The sequence below is a fragment of the Myiozetetes cayanensis genome, unplaced genomic scaffold, assembly GCF_022539395.1.
Source record: "Myiozetetes cayanensis isolate MyiCay16 unplaced genomic scaffold, myiCay2020 scf2-11, whole genome shotgun sequence".
NCBI lineage: Eukaryota > Metazoa > Chordata > Aves > Passeriformes > Tyrannidae > Myiozetetes > Myiozetetes cayanensis.
In genome coordinates this window covers 79,280,370-79,300,512 of record NW_026087411.1, presented here as the reverse complement: position 1 = coordinate 79,300,512, position 20,143 = coordinate 79,280,370, and the positions used below count along the sequence as shown (strand labels likewise).

Here is a 20,143-nt window from a genome sequence, read left to right as displayed (position 1 = left end):
ATTACGGTTTCAACAGTCATCAGATCCACCCAGCTGACAAATGCTGTACATCCCCTTGCTGTTCAGCTTCTTAATCAATCCCAGGTTCTTCCACCTCTGCATATAAAAAGCCTCTTTTTGCTTGTACCAAAGCAATTCTGTGCAATATTCAATACACAACTGTAAGCAGTTGTTTCATAAGCATTTATCATAAGCATCTGTGTTTATATTAAAACTCCGTGGGATTCTCAGACTTCTACACTTCGTGTTTCAGCATGAAAAGATCTCTATGATTTTATGTATGACATATATAATGTAACTGAATTGATCAGCTCAAGTAATGGGGAACTAGTAGAGAAACAGTATTTCCTCTGTAACTATCCTTCCGGTTCCAAAAAAGCGCTGATTGGAAAAGCAATTTGTCAAAAGCAGCTTGTGTAATGCGAGGGTGGTCTCCAGCCTTCCTTCAAGTCAACGGGGAACGTTTTTCATGTTCATCTTGTATATTCAAGGCAAAGATGAGGAGCTGTCAGGGAATCGTCCTGCAGCTGCTGCTCTGTTGTAACCAGTGATTTCTGAGTTGCGACAATTGCTTTTGGAGCCTTGCTGTTTCTTCATGTTTCTCTTCAGATAACATTTTAGGGAGTATTTGAAAATGAGATAACTCAATTCACTTAGATTTAATATGATGCACAGGCATGAAGTTGCAACCAGAAAATAGAGGAAAATCATCTTCTCTGTGGGTTTGGAAATATAGCAGTCTACGGTACTGGGACATGGTCTTATGTCACATTTCACAAGATGCGGTATTTTGAATCCATTGTACAGTTTATAAAACAGAACAAGAAAAACTATTTCAAATCCTGTTTTTAAAATGAGGCTGATTAGGTAAGTGCACAGCAACCCACCATCTATCTCTCCTGGGTTTCTATAAAGTTTCTGGTTGTGGTGTTTCTCTCTGTTCTCTCTGTAAGCAACATGAAAAACAACCAAGAGTGAAGGGGTGGAGACCATGATTAATTGCAAAGCCCAAAGTCTGATGTGGGACACAGGGAAAAAATGGTCAAAGCAGACATTTTCACAACCAGGCTGCTTGATATTGCATTCAAATTCATCATGTTCATATTTCCAGATGTTTTCTGCGGCTGCAACATAAACCAGTAAGCGGAACATGAACACAACGGCTACCCAAATTCTTCCAACTCCTGTTGAGTATTTATTCACTCCACTCAGCAGATCACGTAGGAATCCCCAGCTCATTTTTCTCTTCAAGGAAAGAAGGAAGTGCTGTATCAAAGAAACACAAGATCAGAGAGATGCTTCCTCTTGGGTGAAGAAAAATGAGACATTCATTCAACATGAAATATAACCAGTAGCTGAAATAATTTAAAATAATTAGGCATTTAAAAAGGAAAACAACAACAAGCTGATCTTATTTTTGATAATTTGTACATTCAGAGGCTATTACACAAAATTTATGTGCTGTTTAAATACATTTTCTCAATTAGGCTGAAGCTTAATCATGCTGGTAAACTGTCCTCTGTGAGAAATGTGTGTGTTCCCCCCAAGAATCTTCTGACTGTCAGGTAGAGCTTTCTCTGGCAAATTCAGGCTGGCACTCTACCACTGAAGTACACTTCACTTAGCCCTGCCAGTTAGGCAAATACTAAGCACAGGCAAATCAGATTTCACTTTCAAATTTATGTGTAGGAGCCACGTGTCCCATAATAACTTGACTACACAAGTGCAAATTGATTTCTTTGTGGTCTAACTTCTGGGTAAGCTTGTGCCATATTTTAAATCCTTAATTGTATTTTATTTGTTGTATTTCTTATCGTGTATATCATGTGTATATCTTATCACTCCAAAAATACATGTGCGTGTGTGTATGTTACAGTTTCTTAACTGCACAAGTCTTCCCCTGTCCTAAATCCGTAACACTTATTTTGGAAGAGCTGTCTAAGGGAGCCACTGGCAGTGAGACTCATGTCAAAGTCAAAAGAAGACCTGAGGTAACCACCAAGAATATACAGTCACCTTTCCACCTGACCCTATCTCCAGGTCTGATCTTTGGGGACATCAAGCTCCCTTGTTTTGTAAGAGCAAAAAGTAAATGTATTTCCAAGACACAGAATTTCTGGGAGATACAAGAAGGGAAATCAGAAGTTTCCAGATCTTTTGTGTTCTTTTAATGTCCTTATCCCATCTCCTGCTCCTGCAAGCTCTGCCTAGCAGGAGGGGAAATGTACACCTCTGTGGTTGCAGTGGCACATACAAATCCCATCGCTGTAGCTGCAGTTACTGCTGATGTATGAGCAAGTTCATCCACTGGCAAGGTTGAGTACAAGTAGCAATCAGGCCACAGCATCACAAAGCTTCACAGGAAATGTTGTCAGGCATTGGAACAGGGAGGTGGTGGGGTCACCATCCCTGGAGGTGTTCAAGAAATGAGTGGACATTGCACTTAGTGCCACAGTCTAGTTGACGAGGTTGTGATCAGCCAAAGGTTGGACTTGATGATCTTGGAGGTATTTTCCAACCTAAAGGATTCTGTGATTCTGTAAAGCTCAGCACCTCTGCCTATGGGCAGCAAGGTTATTTGGGTGTTCCTGCAGTGCTACCATTAGAGCTCATGACTTACCTGAGGAGCTCAGGGACAGCTGCAGGAATTAATATATTGCTGATTTATACTGGGAGGAATGGTTACCGAGCTACTTCTTTATGCCGCAGATAAAAAATACCAGTTAGCTTATATCCTTTCAGACATATGCTCCTATGCTTTTAAACGTGTTTGGAAGATCGTGACTCTGTGAAATAGCTTTTTAAAGAGCTGTTTCTGTCCTCCATGTCTGTAAACAGAGCTCAAGCAGAAGATTAAATCAAGTTGTTGAAGACAGCAGCACCAGGCTTTGATGCTTTCTAGGTAAGTAACACGCAATCGCTGCATCAGTCTCAAAGGAGCTGAACAGCAAAGTGTGATGATACCACTCTGATAAAGCACAGGCAAGGAAACAAAGCGTTCACAGGAGCAAGTATGAATGTGAGCACATATGTGTGCATCTTGTGGATGAGCTGTTCCTCTAGAGGAGATTTGACAGAAAACCTAAAGAGGCCCCTCCTAGGATTTTTAAGATGTGCCCAAGCACTGCTGAAGGGAAGACTGAATTTTGTTATGCCATGCAAAATGAGTACAGCTGAAAGGCGCTTTTGCTAATGGCCACAATAACCACACCATCCTTTTCTAATGTAAAAAGCCTGATGTCACCTATCAATCCATGCCTGGAATTATACCAGTCCTGAGCCTTCAGCTGAACAGAAATAAAAGATATGCTGGGTCACCAGCAAGGCACAAAAATCAGTGGCAACCAACACTGATAGAAATCAGGCCATGGAGATAATTATAGACTGAGAAATCTACCTTGAGGATTTCACAGATCTGAAGATGGTTCCTGGTCTATATGCTCTGTTGAGGAGAAACTGAAATCTATTAAAGGACTGCAGGCAAGGTCTTGTGGCCAGCAGTGTTTCTACAGCCAGAAGCCTGCAGAACTTTGGTTATATTTTTTTCCACTTGCAGCCTTCATATGATATTGAGAAATGGCTGTATAGGACATTCAGCTTCAAGCCTAAAGGGCCACGGAGCCTGTTTCGTAGTAGTGTTTGGGTTGTAAGTAGCACAGCTCCTCTGTTCAAAGGAGCTGCTAATGTGCCTTTAAAAGATTTGTTTGCTTTATGCACTGCTCTTGCTATAGATGTGGATGTTAACTGGTGCTTTTGTATGCTTTGAAAATACAATTAATTCACTGAAGCCTTGCAAAGAATATATGGAATGGAAAAACTAAAATGTACCTCAAAGATAAGGAGTTACTCAACAGATAAACGAGAAAAATTGACTTCATGGGACAGCAAAGGCACAGACTGATGAGAGGTTAAGTTAGCTGAGGCTAGAGAAGACAAAAACATTATGTGGGCTGTATGAAATTCAGAGCAAGGTGAGGATTCAGACAACAACAAAAGAAATCTTCTAATAAGCACACAGCTGAGCAGTAGGAAAAATGTGACAGTGTTATGAGGTTGTGTAACACTTCTAAAGTGGCAATACACATCAAAGCAGAGGCTGAGTGGTGTCAGGGTGTGACACTGGCAGAATTATATTCTGACTCACCTAAGCACAAGAGAAATAAAAACGTGATTCAAGCCTTTGTAGACAAAATGAGAAATTTCAGCCTTAGCATTCAGAGGAGGTTCATTTTGTGCAGAATGAATCAAAGGGAGTCAAGAAGGGAAGCTGGCTAAAGAAGTAGAGTAAATTGTGGAAAATGTAGATTACATCAATTTACATCAAGGTAATGTCCAATGCTGAGGCTAACAGTGAAATTACTCAAATGTTTAAAAAAGCTACAAAAGGGTCAAAGCAGGATGTATTTGGCACTGTGGACATAAAGACCACAAAAAAGACTTGGTCTTGATGGGAAATTGCAAAGGAGGCACTAAAGAGTCTTAATCAGTAGAAGATGGATTGTTTCACAGAATCACAAAATATTGAGTTGGAAGGGACACACCAACTGCTCAAGAAAACGTTGCATGGAGCAAGAAGTGAGGCTAGATTTACCTCAAGCCCTTGCTCGATACACATATACACATGCACACCCCAATTTGGACAAAAGCTGAAGATTAGAAATACATTGGTTTGTTTTACTCATTTCTGACTGAAGTTCAAGTGATAACCATGAGAACAAGTTCTGCCAGTCAGTAAATAGAGCAGGTCATCTCTCTTCCTCCTCACATACATCATTTACTCCCTAGGTGTGGCTTAAACCAACCACCACCAACATACACACACATTTTGTCCTGCTCACTAGAGACACAAATGACCAGAAGAGCCTCCCCACCTCTTGGTTTCCCTCAGATGTATGAATAACTTGGTTTCCTCCCTTGGGGTTGGGCACGTGCTCTGCTGAGCAAACAGAGTAAGCTGAATGCACCATTAACTTCTGAGTGTGCTGAATGCACTTTATTGAGTAAAGTGTTTGAATAATGCTATTGTCATTGAATATATCCATCAAATATTCATTTCTGTTATTCTCTGAGGTCTACAGAAGATTGGCTAATGTACATTGAGTAATGCATCTGTTGAAAAGCACAGGGCTCAGAGAATTACTTCCCCTAGATTTCAATCAGCTCTGCTAATTTAATTACTTTAGAAAAAGTATCTTTGTGTTGAGGAAAACTGGGGGAGGGGGGAGGGACAGTAAGAAAATGCAAGAACAAACTGAATAACTAAAAAGAAGTGTCGAAAGCATCCAAAGTGTGAGAGGCACAAAGAGGGCAGACAATTTGGAGCTCAGAGAACTGAAAAATTACAGGTAGAAGGCACAGTGTTCTGGGAAATGGAGGTGCAATGGTGAGAAATAAGAGAAAGAACACAGTCCTGTGAACAGTGGATCTATGAATTCTGGACATGCAAACTGAATTATCCTCACAGGTTGAGAGATGGAAAAGCTCTTTTTTCTGATCTAAACATTCCTGGGGAGTATTTTGCTGTACCTACAACTTACCCTTTTTAAATATATTACAGGAAGAAATAGAACTGTAAATAGTGGCAAAAATGATAAAGCAGAGAGCAGAATTAGAAATCACAGAGGAGGATATAGAATCACAAGATATCAGAGCTGGTAATTGTCTTGAGAGTTCATCCTCTCAATTTTTTTTTACACTTTAATCAAAAAAGCATCACAGCACTTCTTTTCTTTTCTTTTTTTTTCTTTTCTTTTTTTCCCCCAAAACACCAAGGAAAAGAAAAAACAAGCATTGGCACAATGGTTTCCATAAACAACCAAACAAATAATGAAGCATAACTTCAGATGTTCATTAAGTAACTGCATTTTCCCCTTATCTTCTCTGTTGATATAAGGAAATGTGCATCTATTTTATGGTTGCTGAGCCTTTGTTTCATGGACTGCCTACTGCTTCCTTACTGACTACCAGAGGTGTGAAGTCCACAGGTGAAAAACACTGATTTGCTTTTTCTCTGGCTTTAAAACAGCTTAGTTGTGCAGAAACTATTCCTGACAGTTCACTAGGCCCCATCATGGTGCATCTATTCCAGTGCTCCAGTTTTATAGAAGAGGAGGGATGAGGAAACCTCCTGGGAACCCCAAGGAACAGTATAACTCGATTCAAAGTCACACTACCAAGCTGCACATGCATCAACTGTTCAGACTGTTTCACATCTGCAATAGGAGATGAAAAACTATTACTACAAGCCACTAACCTTGCAACACCTTTGGTTCCTCTTCGATGGCGAGAAAGCCAAGGTGATCTCCAGGTCCTTATAAGAGAGTAAACAAGAGAGAACAGAGGCCACAAAAGTTAACTTTGACTTCTTCAGACAACTCATCTCTTATCATAGAATAAGCAAAGCTGTAACCTTAATACAGTATTGATACTCATTGCTTTTTAAGGCTCTTCAAAAACAAGCCAGGTAAGGTGTGACAGCCCTTGAGCAAACAGAGCTCTCCTGGCCACGTGCTGGCCAAGTTGTTCACTCCTGCCACGTCCGCTGCTACTGGTTGGTAGTACAGCAGTCTGTGCTTCTCAGGCTGATGTGAGCCAAAGGTTTCCCACCTATTTCATCCTTCAGATGCTTCTAGTGGAAGATGGAGGCCCCCAAAACGGCAGAGGTAAACATACTGGCTTGCTCTTGTCTCATGGACAGACAAAAAAGTAATCTGTAGACACTTTAGGATGAACTTCATTGATATAAACCCTTCATTAACATGTAATAAGAAAGGGAGTCTTATCCTCAAAACATTGACGATATAGACAAAGAAAACACATGCTGTTGAGGTGGAGATGTCCACCAGAGAGGTTTATTCAGCATCACTCAGCACATCAGAAGCAGAGCTATGGAAACAACCATGATCTCTCATAGCCCAGTCCCTTGATTGCTTTCCCCTTTGCCTACTGATTCTAACCATTCACTGTTCTGTGCCTATTATTAACTTTCAGCTCCTTGGAGCAAGAAATAAGCCCTTTGGTACCTTGGGAAATAAACACCTGATTACTGTGATATTAAAAGCAGAATTCCACAAACAACTGAATAGTGCTTAAAATATACATGTGGTGTGTAAAAACACTAGCCTAGGTATTTATTTGCCAACCACTACAGAAAGGAAAAGGCTAGATGGAAAAGGGCTCAGCTGGTCATTTAGCACCATACTGAAGCTGGTTGGTTTGGCTTCTACACCTGACTTTTGCATGGGCTTCTGCATTTGGGACAAAGCTTCCTTTCTGGGCTGCGGGATTAGCTGCCAAACATTCTCATCTCTGAAAATACAACTTCTAAACTACATTTTCAGTGGCTTTGTAACATAAAGCATGCTTGTCATTATTTTTATAGCAAGTGGTGATGAAATCCTGTCTTGTTTTGTGTTTAGGGAAACCACAACCACCACTTAAAAAACCAGCAGCTGCTGAGTGTGATGTTTTGCCAGCTGCTAATTGCTGTGGTCTCTTCTCTGCAGCAATGAATGGGTTTTGAGAGAGGGCAGACACAGTTCACTGCTTTCTTTGTTACTCCGTAAATTGTGTAATTAAAAAAAAAAAGTTCAGCGAAATGACAATTTTTTTTAAGTCATGATGTACATATTTCACCTACACAACTGCATTTCTCTTCACCTTCATGCCAAACAGATAACCCATCTCTCCCATGCTCTCCTGATACAAACAAAAAAACTCCTTCTGAAGCAAGTGGTCTTCAACATTAATAAGTATTACTGTTCCATTCAGGCTACTGTTACCATTTTAATACTTTAGTCAACTCATAAAATAAAAAAAGAATTGAAAAAGTGAAAAGATTTCCACATGAACAAGCAATCATCAACAGCCCCATAACAGTTTTTAATTCTGTAGTAGTTATAAAGTACTGCAGTAGTGCAGCAAAAAGAGGATTATATCCTTGGTTTATGCTGACTGATGGTACACTAAATTGAGGCTATTATCAAGCCTATTTGACATCTGAAAAACAACTTCTCATTCAGTGAAACTACCTTTCATAACAAGAAACTCTAACTTACCTGCACCTCAGTGAATGAATGCAGCTGGACCCCAGCTTTCTAGTGGAATTAACAATCAACAATACATTTCCAAGAAAGGGAGTTACTCTTTAAGCCTTGAAGATGGAAACTGCTTATCTCCTAGGTAATATAAACTAAATGAGTGAAACCTGATCATCTCTCCTGGCACACTGTTCAAACCAGAACCATAAAGCCTCTTGTATCATCAGAAAGATATGAGGAAACCGTGGCATTTATTTGAAGTCACAGGATTTATCTGCATCTTTTGAGCACTCCCTGGCATCAGCTCAAGCGCTGCATGCTTTGTTCTCTCACAGTGGCAACGGCACAGCCTGAAGACAAGCGTGTTGTGAGCCTTTACTCCCACCCTGTTTGCTCTCTGACATTTTACATCAGATTTGTATCTTGTATTGTCTTGGACAAGTCAACTGTCCATAAAACACAACTGTTCTTTTAGGCACACATTACTCCTAACAGTACATTGCACTGTGCTCAGAAAGGCCTTTCTCTTAGAATTTTAAATTACAGTGCTTTTCCTAAGCAAGTGAAGCCTGAGTTTTCTTATTAAAATGTATTTTGGTTACTCTACATGCTAATCGATTCCCACACTGGACTAGGCAGATGAACCACTCCCCACCAGAAAGCCTATAGCTTTATTTTTAATAAGTAAGCAATGGAATAAATGCTTATGTTCTGCCTTATGCATCTTAATGAGTATCAATGCTTTGGTGGCCATTTTTACCTGGGATGTGCCTATACTGCTGAGAAACATCACAAAATAAGTAGAAAGACTGAATTCCTTGCCTCTTACATGAATTCTTCACAGTATAATTTATTCATAGTATGGTTTATTTAGCTTAAATTACTGTGAGTGTTATCCAGGAATTTTATGTGGATGTTTTGTAGTTTTACAGAGAGGAAGGTACCACATAGCCTAATCAGGACCTTGGTACGCCAGAGAAGCTGATGCCTCTGGAGTGTGACTGAAGGAACCAGATCTTGGAGCTGGACTGCAGGGCCAAACAAAAGCCTGCTGGAGGGAGCTACCTGCCAGATGAGCACCTTCCTCCCAGTACTGCTGCTGAATGCCTGACAAAAGCCATGGATGGCTGAACAAGGTCCAGTTCACGTAAGTAACTCAAAGGCTATAATCATTGTAGGAATACTGGGATTACCTGTAGTACTGTAGGAATATTGTGATCACCCGCAGTACTGAGAAAATTAAAACTGAACTCTAAATCCAAACTTTATTATGGCATTAAAGACGTCTGAGTAATTGTGACTGTCCTACAGAGATGGAAAAGAAAAAAAGCCCCAAGAGCCTATTGAACTGTGTAGTTTCAATCCTATCACTTAAATGTCAAAGCTGTTTAAGCATCTTTATGACACCCACAGCTATATCTCCATCATACCTAGTATATAAACATCAGACAGTGCACTCCACTGTATTTCATTAAGAGGAGCCGGAGGCCACTGAGCGGCAGGAAAGCTGTAACATAGTCACCATCATGGAAATATGGTGGAATAACTCCCATGACTGGAGCATTGCAATGAACGGCTACAAGCTCTGCAGAAGGGATAGGAGAGAAAGAAGAGGTGGTGGGGTGGGTCTCTACCTTAGGAAGTGTTTCGACTGTATAGAGCTCAGTGATAGTGATGATTAGGTTGGGTGTCCGTGGGTAAGGATCAGGGGGACAGCTAACAAGGCAGACACCCTGGTGGGAGTCTGTTATAGACCCCTCACCTGGGATGAAGAGGCAGATGAACTATTTTATAAGTGGCTGGCTGACATTTCACTATCAACTAGCCCTTTTTCTCGTGGGAGACTTTAACTTGCTGGATGTAAGCTCATGGCAGCAGAGAGGAGGCAATCTAGGAGGTTCCTGGAGTGTGTGGAAACTAACTTCCTGACACAGCTCGTAAGTGGTGGGGCCCTGCTTGACCTGCTGTTTACAAACAGAGAAGGTCTGGTGGGAGATGTGGTGTCAGAGGCCACCTTGGGCATAGCAACCATGAAAGTATAGTTTTCAATTTGTGGTGAAATAAGGAAGTGGGTCAGAAAAACTTCTACTTGGGACTTCCAGAGGGTGAACTTTGGCCTGTTTAGGACACAGTTTCATAGAGTCCCTTGGAAAACATCCCCTAAAAACAAAGAGGTCCAGGAAGGCTGGACATACTTGAAGAAGGAAATCTTAAAGGCAAAGGAGCAGGCTGTCCCTGTGTGCCAAAGGATGAGCTGGTTGGGAAGAAGACAGGCCTGGATGAATAAGGAGCTTTCACTGGAATTCAGGGAAAAATAGAGAGTTTATGACCTTTGGAAAAAGGTTCAGGAAACTCAGGAAGAATACAAAGATGTTGTTAGGTCATGTAGAGAGAAAATCAGAAATTCAGAAACTCAGTTAGAACTCAATCTGGCTACTGCTGTGAACGATAATAAAAAGTGTTTTTATAAATACATTAACATCCTAAAGAGGGCCAAGGAAACTCTCCATCCTTTATTGGATGCAGAGGGGAATGAAGGATGAGGAAAAGGTTGTGGTACTTGATGCCACCTTTGCCTCAGCGTTTTTCCTCAGGGAAAACAGACCCCTTAAATGGTAGACAGGGACAGGGAGTAGAAGAGGTCCCCTCAATCCAGCAGGAAGCAGTTGGTGGACTGCTGAGCCATTTAGACCCATTTAGTCTGTGGGACCAGATGGGATTCATCCAAGGGTACTGAGGGAGCAGGCGGAAGAGCTCTCCAAGCCCCTTTCCACCCTTTATCATCAATCCTGGCTAACTGGAGAGATCCTAGTTAACTGGAGGTTAACCAGTGTGACACCCATCTACAAGAAGGAGGACCTAGGGAACTACAGGTCAGTCAGCCTTATCTTTAGTGCTGGGCAAGGTCAAGGATCAGATCATCTTGAGTACCACCATGCAGTACAACCAGGGGATCAAGCCCAGCTAGCATGGCTTTCTGAAAGGCAGGTCCTGCCTGACCAACCTGATCTTTTATGACCAGGCGACACACCCAGTGGGTGAGGGAATGGCTGTGGGTGTAGACTACCTGGACTTCAGCAAAGCCTTTGACATCATCTCCCATGGCATTCTCCTGGAAAAGCTGGCAGCCCATGGCTTGGACAGACTCGCTCTTTGCTAGGTGAAAAACTGGCTGGATGGCCAGGCCCGAAGAGTGGTGGTGAATGGTACTGTATCCAGTCAGTCAGCCTCTTCTCGTAGGCAACCAGAGACAGAACAAGAGAGAATGGCCTTAAACTGTGCCAGAGGAGGTTCACGTTGGAGTTTGGAAAGAATTTTGTCACTGAAAGCACGGTTAAGCATTGGAATGGGCTGCACAGGGCAGTGGTGGAATCACCATCCCTGGAAATGTTCAAGAAATGACTGGACATGGCACTTCATGCTAAGTTGGCATGGTGGTGTTCGGTCATAGGCTGGACTTAATGATTTGGAGGTCTTTTCCAACCTTAATGATTCTGTGTTTCTATGTGGTGGTATTTATATATTAAAAAGCAACTCTAAGGCACAGAAAATCTGAGAGTTCCAGGTTACTGCGTGTCAGAGTTCCTTACTATGGAGTTTGCTCTGTTGAACCTGTGAAATTTCTACCCTCTATAGTCTTCTTAGGAGCTGTGTTCCCTGTCTGAGATCTGAAGAGTGCCTAGATGAGAGAGGGCACTGGAAGGATTTTAACTTATCACAGCTTAAACTCACTGGAAGCTCCAGTGTTGAAGGCAGAGATCAGTCCTGGCCTGCGTCCCCACTCCCAACTGTCTTCCCAACTGCACTGGCCTGCTTACATCAGACTGTCTCACCCATCCAACTGAAAAATAAACTGTTTGTTTGTTTGTTTCCTGGCAATGTTAGTTTTCAGCTGGATGAGAGTTGACCAAAAATTGACATACTCCAAAGCTGAGCAATTCTGAGATTGCATGCAAGGAAGACCAGAGCAACTACAGGTGCAAACAGGTCTCCCTTTGCCCCTCCTTTTTGGAGATGCAGTCTTAGCTCAAGTTTGTCTTTAAACCCATTCTAAGGTATCTGGCTGCATATTGTTGTAATGAGAAAATTCAGTGCTGCACACGTTTCTCTGTTCTTCCTTTGTAGCAGAAACTAGGTTTTTCTTTCCAGAGGGGATGCTATCAGTTTTGATATTATTCTGTTCCCAGTCAGAAACAATTTGCCCACTCATTAATGAAAGTAGAACCAAAGTGCCTTTTTCCTTCCATACTGAATTCAGTTGAAAAAAATTCATAAGCTTGATCAGTGTTTGAAGAATAACAATTGCTTTAATCTTTGCTGGAAGGCTTGTTTTCTCTCAGAGACACAGCTGGCTATCAAGTATTATAGAAGATATACACAAAATGTTACAAAACATAGAAGATTCACTCTAAGAGATTTTCATTTTTTAAAATGTAAATTGCCTTAAAACTGTTTTAGATTGTCAGTGGTAGGGTCCCAACCACTGCATGCTGCTGTCTGAAAATTGCTTTCTTTCAATGGGAATGACAGAAACAAGCAAGAGCTGCTGAAAAGCAGCATAAGGACTCTTGAGAGTGACATGAGTGGAGCAACAACCACACAGAATGTTCTCAATGCCACCTCTGTCTAGATGGTCTGTTTGTTTCTCCTTCTGCAATTATGTCCTCGATATGACAATACTGTTGCATTATGCCTCAGTGCAACAATGGGTCCTCTCACCGTTAGCTGTGAGCAAGAGAAAGTACTTCTAATTCCTAATTTTTGCTTTCCCTTCTCCCCTAGACTTGTTCAGGACAAAACAAAAAAAAAAAGGTCCCGGTTATCAACTCTTAATTAAAATATTGTGAAACTGACAGTGTATAAAACATTTTTAACATCAGGCAAAACAGGAATGCAGACACACAGTTCACACTGATATATGAAAAAGCTAACAAATGCGTGATGAAAGTTGCTCCCTCTCAGTACAAGTCATACCAGTGCTGAAGTCCCACTGTAGATTCAAAAAGATTTTTTTCTTCCCACAACACCTCTGTAACTGTGTTTCTAAAGTAGGGATAATCTTATCAGTAGCTTGAGGCACCCCCTATCTTTATTCTGAAGACAATATGAAGCTCTGTTCCTGGGCGGTACTTGAAATAGGCCGGAGCTGTAAGGTCAGCGAGCAAAGACGTGGAGGCACTGCTGCTGCTCCCCGGACTGCAACAGGCTGGCTGTCGCATGCTAACGATGTCTGCGGGGCACAGCATCGGCTTTGCTCTGCTCCCTACAGAGGCTCTTCTGCAGCTCAAACGATAAGGGGATGTGAGTCTCAAGAAAAGCAGAAATTGCCACTAGGTTCTGAATGGCTACGGCATGCATCACAATACTGAATGCAGAATCCCAGAGGAATTTTTTTGAAAGGAAAATAAATCTCAGTAACAGCCTTAGGTTTGGAAAAGGAAGGGTTTTTTGTGTGGTTACTTCTCAGAAGAGATACTCAGATATTGGACGATGGGTGACTCAGAAATACCATAGATATTTACTATTCTACTCTTTATAGAATCTCTTCTATAAGAAGATGCCAAACAACTTTATCAGCCTTGATGGATTGAACATTTCAACATTCTGTTGGGTCAGATGATAGGAAGATAATATTCACATTGAAGATAAAATACAAGACTTTCCCACAGTCGTAAAGCAAAACCAGAAATAGTAAGCAGTCCAAGCTTTTCATCACTGTTCGGGTAATCTGGTTAGCTGGAACATGCTTAGTACATATGCCAAGTACCAGCATTCACATCAAAACGCAAACCTGTTTCGATGTCCCTCTTTGCTTCTCTTTCTATGCAAATAGCCTTATGTCACGGCTCTTCATATAGAGAATATTTTCTCTCCGGCCAATGGTGTCTTTGGACAGTGTCAAATCCTTCCCTGTGAGGGATGTTTGGACTTACCCGTCCTCCATAATAAATATGGGAAGTGCCTGACAACTAGCAGCAATCCAACAATCCCTGCCACCATTATATGGCAAATGTGTTCTGGCATAAACCCATCCTACCACAACCTGGAACATACTATCGTGACCCTAGCTGACTTTGGATCAGAACTTTTATCTGCATGGATGGTGTAACTGCTGGGAAGCGGTGCATGTGCTGATAAGCAAGTGTGCTTTCTCAGTGGGGTGATGTAAATGTTATGCCTTCCCATATAAAATGTGGGGGAAAACTGCTTGGGAGCTCTTTTACATTACTGCTAAAAACCTCCTTTCCCCTCAAGAAAATCAGGGTACCTTCCCAAAAACAAAAGCTCCTGCAAAAACCTCCTATTGGCTTCTTTCAATTAGACAAACATCAAAACAAATGAGAGCAGCAAGCTTCACTTGCATTTCCTACTCAATAGTTTCCAAACAAAATCAGCTGTGTGACATATGCCGCCAAAACAATAGCTACCAGATTAGCAGATGGTATGTTGTGAATTAAATGTTGACACAAAACCCAGACATACCACTCAATCCTCTCTTGACACCAAAACTTATTTCCCTACTAATTTTCTCATCTTATATTTAGTCACAAAAAAAACCAAAAACAAAAACACAATTCTTTAGATACTCCATTGGGATTTAGAAGGGACAAGCTAACCTGCAATATACTATTACTCTGCCATCTTTCAAAAAAAAAAGAAAAAGTAGCTTGATTACTGAAAAAAACCACCAAACCTGTGGAGCAAGTGGTTTTGAGAGACCAGATACCTCCACATATCATAGAATCATAGAATCATTAAGGTTAGAAATGACCTCTGACATTATCAAGTGCAACCTTACACCCAGCACCATGTTCACCACTAAACTATATCCAAAAGCGCTGCATCCACACACTTTTTGAGCCCTTGTTGGGCAGCCTGTTCCAACACGACTACTCTTTCCAGGAAGAAATTTTTCCTAATATCCAATTTAAACCTCCACTGATGCAACTTGAGACCATTTCCTCTTGTCCTGTCACTTGTTACTTAGGCAAAGAGACTGCCCCCCACCTGGATACAGCCTCCTTTCAGGAGTTGTTGAGAGCAATAAGGCCCCCCCCGAGCCTCCTTTTCTCCAGGCTGGAAGACTCCAGCTCCCTCAGCCACTCCTCATAGGACTTGTGCTCCAGACCCTTCATAATCTTCATCATCCTCCACCGAGCCAGCAGAGGGGTCCAGAACTGGACACAGCACTCAAGATGTGGCCTCGCCAGTGCTGAGTACAGGAGGATAAGCACTGCCCTAGTCCTGCTGGCCACACTGTTTCTGATACAGGCCAGGATGCCATTGGCCTTCTTAGCTACCTGGGCACACTGCTGGCCAGCTATCTGCCAAGACTTATGCTTGTCCCCCTCTGTCCCCATGGTTGCAATATGCTCCACCAAAGTCCTCTCACACATCCTCCAGGTACTGAGAAGTGTGAACTGGGTTTGGTGAGCCCAGAACTGTGTAGATGCTAATCCTCCAGCTGGCTGCAGCTAAAAGTCTGCAATATTATCCATCACATCTCGGTTCTGCCAGCTGGTTACCTAGGGGAGCACTGATCTGTGTCCCTCCCTACCCTCCATTTATTGTTTTTTCCAAAATTTCAAATTTGTCCTCTACTTTCTAATGAGGCTGAAACTGTCCGATGGCACTGAAGTCAGTGGAAGTAGAAAGGGAGGCATGAGCAGTCAGAGGCGATCAGGTGGGCTTTGTTTCCTCTGGACTCCAGGCAATTTTATTGATTTTACTGTTTACAAATGAAAGGAAACAAAACATCACCATAAAGCAGCATTTACATAACCAGGAGTTTCCAGACACCCGAAGTCCTGGGTTTGGATCTACCCAACAGAAAACAAATGTTTAAAATGCAATGTATTTTTCTGCTCAACCGACTGCACTTCCAGAGACCTGTCTCCACGTGAAACACTCCTTCCCCATCCTGGCACTTGGGATCAACAGAGAGGCAAACCTTACTACCCCTCCTTTTCCATTTCCCACGTTTAAAACATAATTGCTAACAGCCTCATTGCCAGCATTTGCACTGCTGGATGAATCCCAGGCAGCTCTCGGGATCGGCGTGACCTTGCCCGGGCGCTGAGGAGTGAAGGACTCCTCTGCCCACAGAGCCTGCTCCTTCCCCTGCCTCCTGCTTATTATTATCCAGCACTGCGCTCAGTTTTGGGCCCCTCACTTAAAAAAGGACACTGAGGCGGTGGAGCATGTCCAGAGAAGGGCAGTATGTCTGATGAGGAACAGCTGAGGGAGCTGGGTGTGTTTAGCCTGGAGAAGAGGAGGCTCAAGGGGAGCCTCATTGTCTCTTTTACCATGCCTGCACTGAGAGAACGAGCAAATGGCCTTTAGCTGAGACACGGGGGACTCAGATTAGACATCAGAAAATAAATTTTTCATGGTTAGGGTGGTCAGGCGTCGGAACAGGTAACCCAAAGAGGTAGGTGGTGCAGTCACCATTCCCGGAGGTGTTCAAGAGGCGCATGGATCTGGCGCTGGCTGTTACGGGTTAGTGGTTTAGGGCTTACAGTGGTAGCGCTGGGTGGACAGTTGAACCGGACGATCTTGCAGGCCTCTTCCAACCTTTATGATTCTATGATTCACAGTGGAGGAAACCCCCACAGCCCCGCCCGAGGGGTACACGCTGCCCCTTTCCCTCCCTGAGGGGACGGCTGAGAGGACTGGCGAAGCCCGGCTCGTGTCCCGCCCCTGCCGCCCGCGCCACTGCCCTCCGCCCGGGAGGGGGCGCCAGTGCGCAGGCGCAGCCCTGCCCGCCCCGCACTGCCCGCGGGGAGGAGCCGTTGGCGGCGCGCGGTGAGTCGGGGGTGGGGGGCGCGCGCAGCTTTACGCTCTTCCTGCCCCTTCTCCGCCGTTCCCTGAGGCGGCAGAGGCAGTGGGAGGGCTGCGTGTTCCGGGGGTCCCTGCCGGGCTTTTCCCCTGCCAAACTGCCCCCTTTGTCCCGGTGGCGACGCTAGGAGCCCCCTCGCCGCCCGCGGGCAGGCGTCTGCCCTTCCCCTGCCCTTCTCAGCGAGGTCCCCCGCACCTGTCGCCCTTGTCCCTCAGCCAGCGGCGTTAGCCCGGGGCGTTTTGCCAGCTCTGCTCAGGTGGCATAGAATCACAGGATGGTTTGAGTTGGAAGGGACCGTAAAATCTTCTAGTTCCAACCCCCCTGCCGTGGGCAGAGACACGTTTCACTAAACAAGGTTACCCCATCCCACCTGGCCTTGAAGGGATGGGGTATCCATAACTTCTCTGGGCAGCCTGTTCCAGTGCCTCAGCACACTCACAGTAAAGAATTTCTTCCATGCTCTAACTAATCCTTCTGTATTCTAACTAACCTAGTTTTCCACTCTTTCAGTTTGAACCCAAGGCGTCTTGAACTTGCCCAGTGTGTGCAAAAGTGAGACTTGAGTCCTGGGGCTGTTGGGTGGATGTACTACAGCACAGTGTGGGCTGTCCTGTCATATATATGTGTTTAAAAAAAAAAAAAAGTGTTTCCTGTCACTCTCTTTTTAGCCAGTGGTCTGAAGACTGATGCTCCTCAGTCCATAGGTAGCTAAAGCATTAGCCAAAGGCAAGTGAAAATTACCCAGCCCATTATCAGGAGATTTAGATTTGCTGTATGAAGATGTGCATCTCCAAAAGTTAATTTTAGGCTGCACAAAATTAACAGGATTGAAAATTGGTATACTTAAGCTGGGAATGTTAGATGACACCAAAGGCAGTCATTAATATATACACAAACTAAAATTCATGCTGAAAGAGGACAAATTGAGTGTGAACTCCTATTCAGTGAATGTCGCTCTTTTAGGTTTTTTACAAAAATGACACCTGTTTTTCATTCTGCTTCTAGAAAGTATTCAACATTAAGTAACATGTCTTCCACCAAACCTTCAGCTGAAAATGAAACACCCAAAGAGAGAAAACCGGGACTGAGGAGTGTCCAGACAACTATGCTCTTCCGAGCTGTGAACCCAGAGCTTTTCATTAAACCTGTAAGATGCTCAAGAAGCTAAATACGCTTGAAGAGACACAGTTGCTTTAAAATAATGATTACAATTCTGTGTGCATTATATAACAGTCTCTTGTCGTGCAAACCACTCAGAAATGTAACTAAAAATATTTTTACTTTTTTCCACTCTGATTATTAAGAGCCCTAAACATTCCGTTGTTTATTGCAGCTTTTATTTCTCTGTTGTATTGTCTGGTTCTTTTGTACCTAGTCAAGCTTCTTTCAGAAAGTCTGTTTACAGGCATATTACCCATGTAATTTGACAGGTTAAGTAAATGGAGCTGGTTTTAATACTTAAAAGGGAACAAATCAGAAAATGCAGACTTCTTTGATATCAACTGAAGGGATTTTTGGTAGCTTTTTTCAATTAGTCACAAAACAACTTATAACCCCATTAAACAAGAAAGGACATAAGTGGGCCCCAATTTTTCTTTTTCTTGCTTTTATAATTTAGTTGATGAACTTGAGGTTTTATTTGCACTTGCAGAACCCAGCAATGAATGACATTTTATGTATATAGTAAAAGCAAATTTTGTGATGATAACAATACAAAATCTCTAATCAAGGTTGCTCGGTAGGAGCAGAGGGCATTGTCCCAGTAGTATATCCAGATGAATTCTGTTAGAAGTTTGTAGTAGTGACCTTTAGTAATTGGGTTTGGCTTATTCATTCATGCTCAAGCAGCGTTTCTGACCAGCAAAATACAGAGCACTGGGCAATGTGGTGTTCTGTCTCCAGAAAGGATCTTCTTTTTGAGAGGAAATTCTTTTTGCTATCAGAACATTCAGTGTGCAAGAAGGCAGTGGTGATTTTTGCAGATGTCACAATAGTTTACTGTTCACTTTCTAAGCTAAAATAGAAGAGTGTATTGTTTGAGTTGAATGAAAAAAGTTTTGACTAAAAACATGCATTATCTTTTTGTTTCTTGTCAGAACAAACCTGTGATGGCATTTGGACTGATAGCAATTAGCCTCTGTGTGGCCTACCTTGGTTATTTGCACGCAACCGCAGAGAATAAAAGAGACCTCTATGAAGCAATCGACAGTGAGGGGTCCAGGTATATGAGAAGGAAAACTTCCAAGTGGGACTGAGAATATGAGAAAGGAAACCAGCAAATGAGTCACAGAACTTTTCAAGGCTGTGTTTTTTTCTCTTTCCATCGCATGATGGGTAAATGTCTCTTGCTATCTAATCCAATTCAAGTTCCTTTATAAAATGCCGTGCCTGTACAAATAAATTATAGTAAAGATACATGCAAACGTAAAAGTGATTTTAAGAATTGCTGTCTGTGATCTCCACAGCATGTCAGAAGAGTGAAATTACCTCAGACCTGCAGTCAGGACTGGTAAATTTCTACCTTAGAAATCTACATGGTAGTTAAGCTTACTTCTCTCTTTGCTTTGATTAAGTGAAATCAGGGTGTTTAAAACACAAAGCATAATGTATTGTCTGTGAAATGAAACATTTGATCTCTTGATCAGTGGAAAGATGATAACAGTGGTACAAGTAAAAATAATTTTAAGGCAAGAAAGATCTGATAAAACTATTGGTGAGAGGTTATATTACTGACCAAAATAATCCATAATTGGATGCTAATATACTCTTCCTTACAAATGAAAAAAGCTAAATCAGTAGCCAGATAGAGGAGAAAAAGTGAAATATTTCTGCTAAGAGAAAGGCAGGAGGAGTTTAGCCATTAGCTGTCCTCTTTGGCATCATACAACAGATCAGTGAACATGCTGGCATCATCCTGCCAGTCAGTAGGTTTAACTCCAGGTTGGCCAGAGCTTGTGCAATTTTCTTGACTAGTCAGCAGGACTAGTTTTATTTAAGTTCCATTCAAAAATTAAATTTCTCTCTATTGCAAAGCAGATTATATAACATTAATTCATTGTAGATTACTGAACTCAAAATAAGGAATGGAAAGTCTAAAATCCACAGGTGCTGCTGAGAGTGTGGCTGGAGGGCAGGTGGGCACGGTGGTGTTTCCCAGGCACGTGTGGTGGTCCCTTGTGAGCCTCTTGAGTGAACTGCACAGGCAGTGTCTTTCTGTTCCAGCACTGAGGCCTTGCCTACTCTGTAGCTGCTTCTGGGTGCCTGA

The 20,143-nt window shown here is 42.5% G+C and overlaps 2 protein-coding genes across 3 annotated transcripts; one reads left to right on the top strand and one right to left on the bottom strand.

Moving 5' to 3' along the window:
* Positions 1–486: 486 nt before the first annotated feature.
* GJB7 (gap junction protein beta 7) lies at positions 487–13,285 on the bottom strand. The gene is made up of 4 exons (XM_050315713.1): positions 13,120–13,285; positions 11,044–11,195; positions 6,254–6,310; positions 487–1,266 (listed from the first exon to the last, which is right to left on the bottom strand). The coding sequence occupies exons 1-4, from the start codon at positions 13,283–13,285 to the stop codon at positions 487–489; spliced, it is 1,155 nt and encodes a 384-aa protein (XP_050171670.1).
* A 3,522-nt stretch (positions 13,286–16,807) lies between these two features.
* On the top strand, positions 16,808–19,321 carry SMIM8 (small integral membrane protein 8). Of its 2 annotated transcripts, none has more exons than XM_050316642.1 (3): positions 16,808–16,844; positions 17,884–18,025; positions 18,975–19,321. In XM_050316642.1, the coding sequence occupies exons 2-3, from the start codon at positions 17,906–17,908 to the stop codon at positions 19,131–19,133; spliced, it is 279 nt and encodes a 92-aa protein (XP_050172599.1). In that variant the 5' UTR covers positions 16,808–16,844; positions 17,884–17,905; the 3' UTR covers positions 19,134–19,321. The 2 variants fall into 2 exon arrangements, with proteins under 2 accessions (XP_050172599.1, XP_050172598.1); XM_050316641.1 differs by lacking the exon at positions 16,808–16,844 and adding an exon at positions 17,155–17,430.
* Positions 19,322–20,143: the final 822 nt, after the last annotated feature.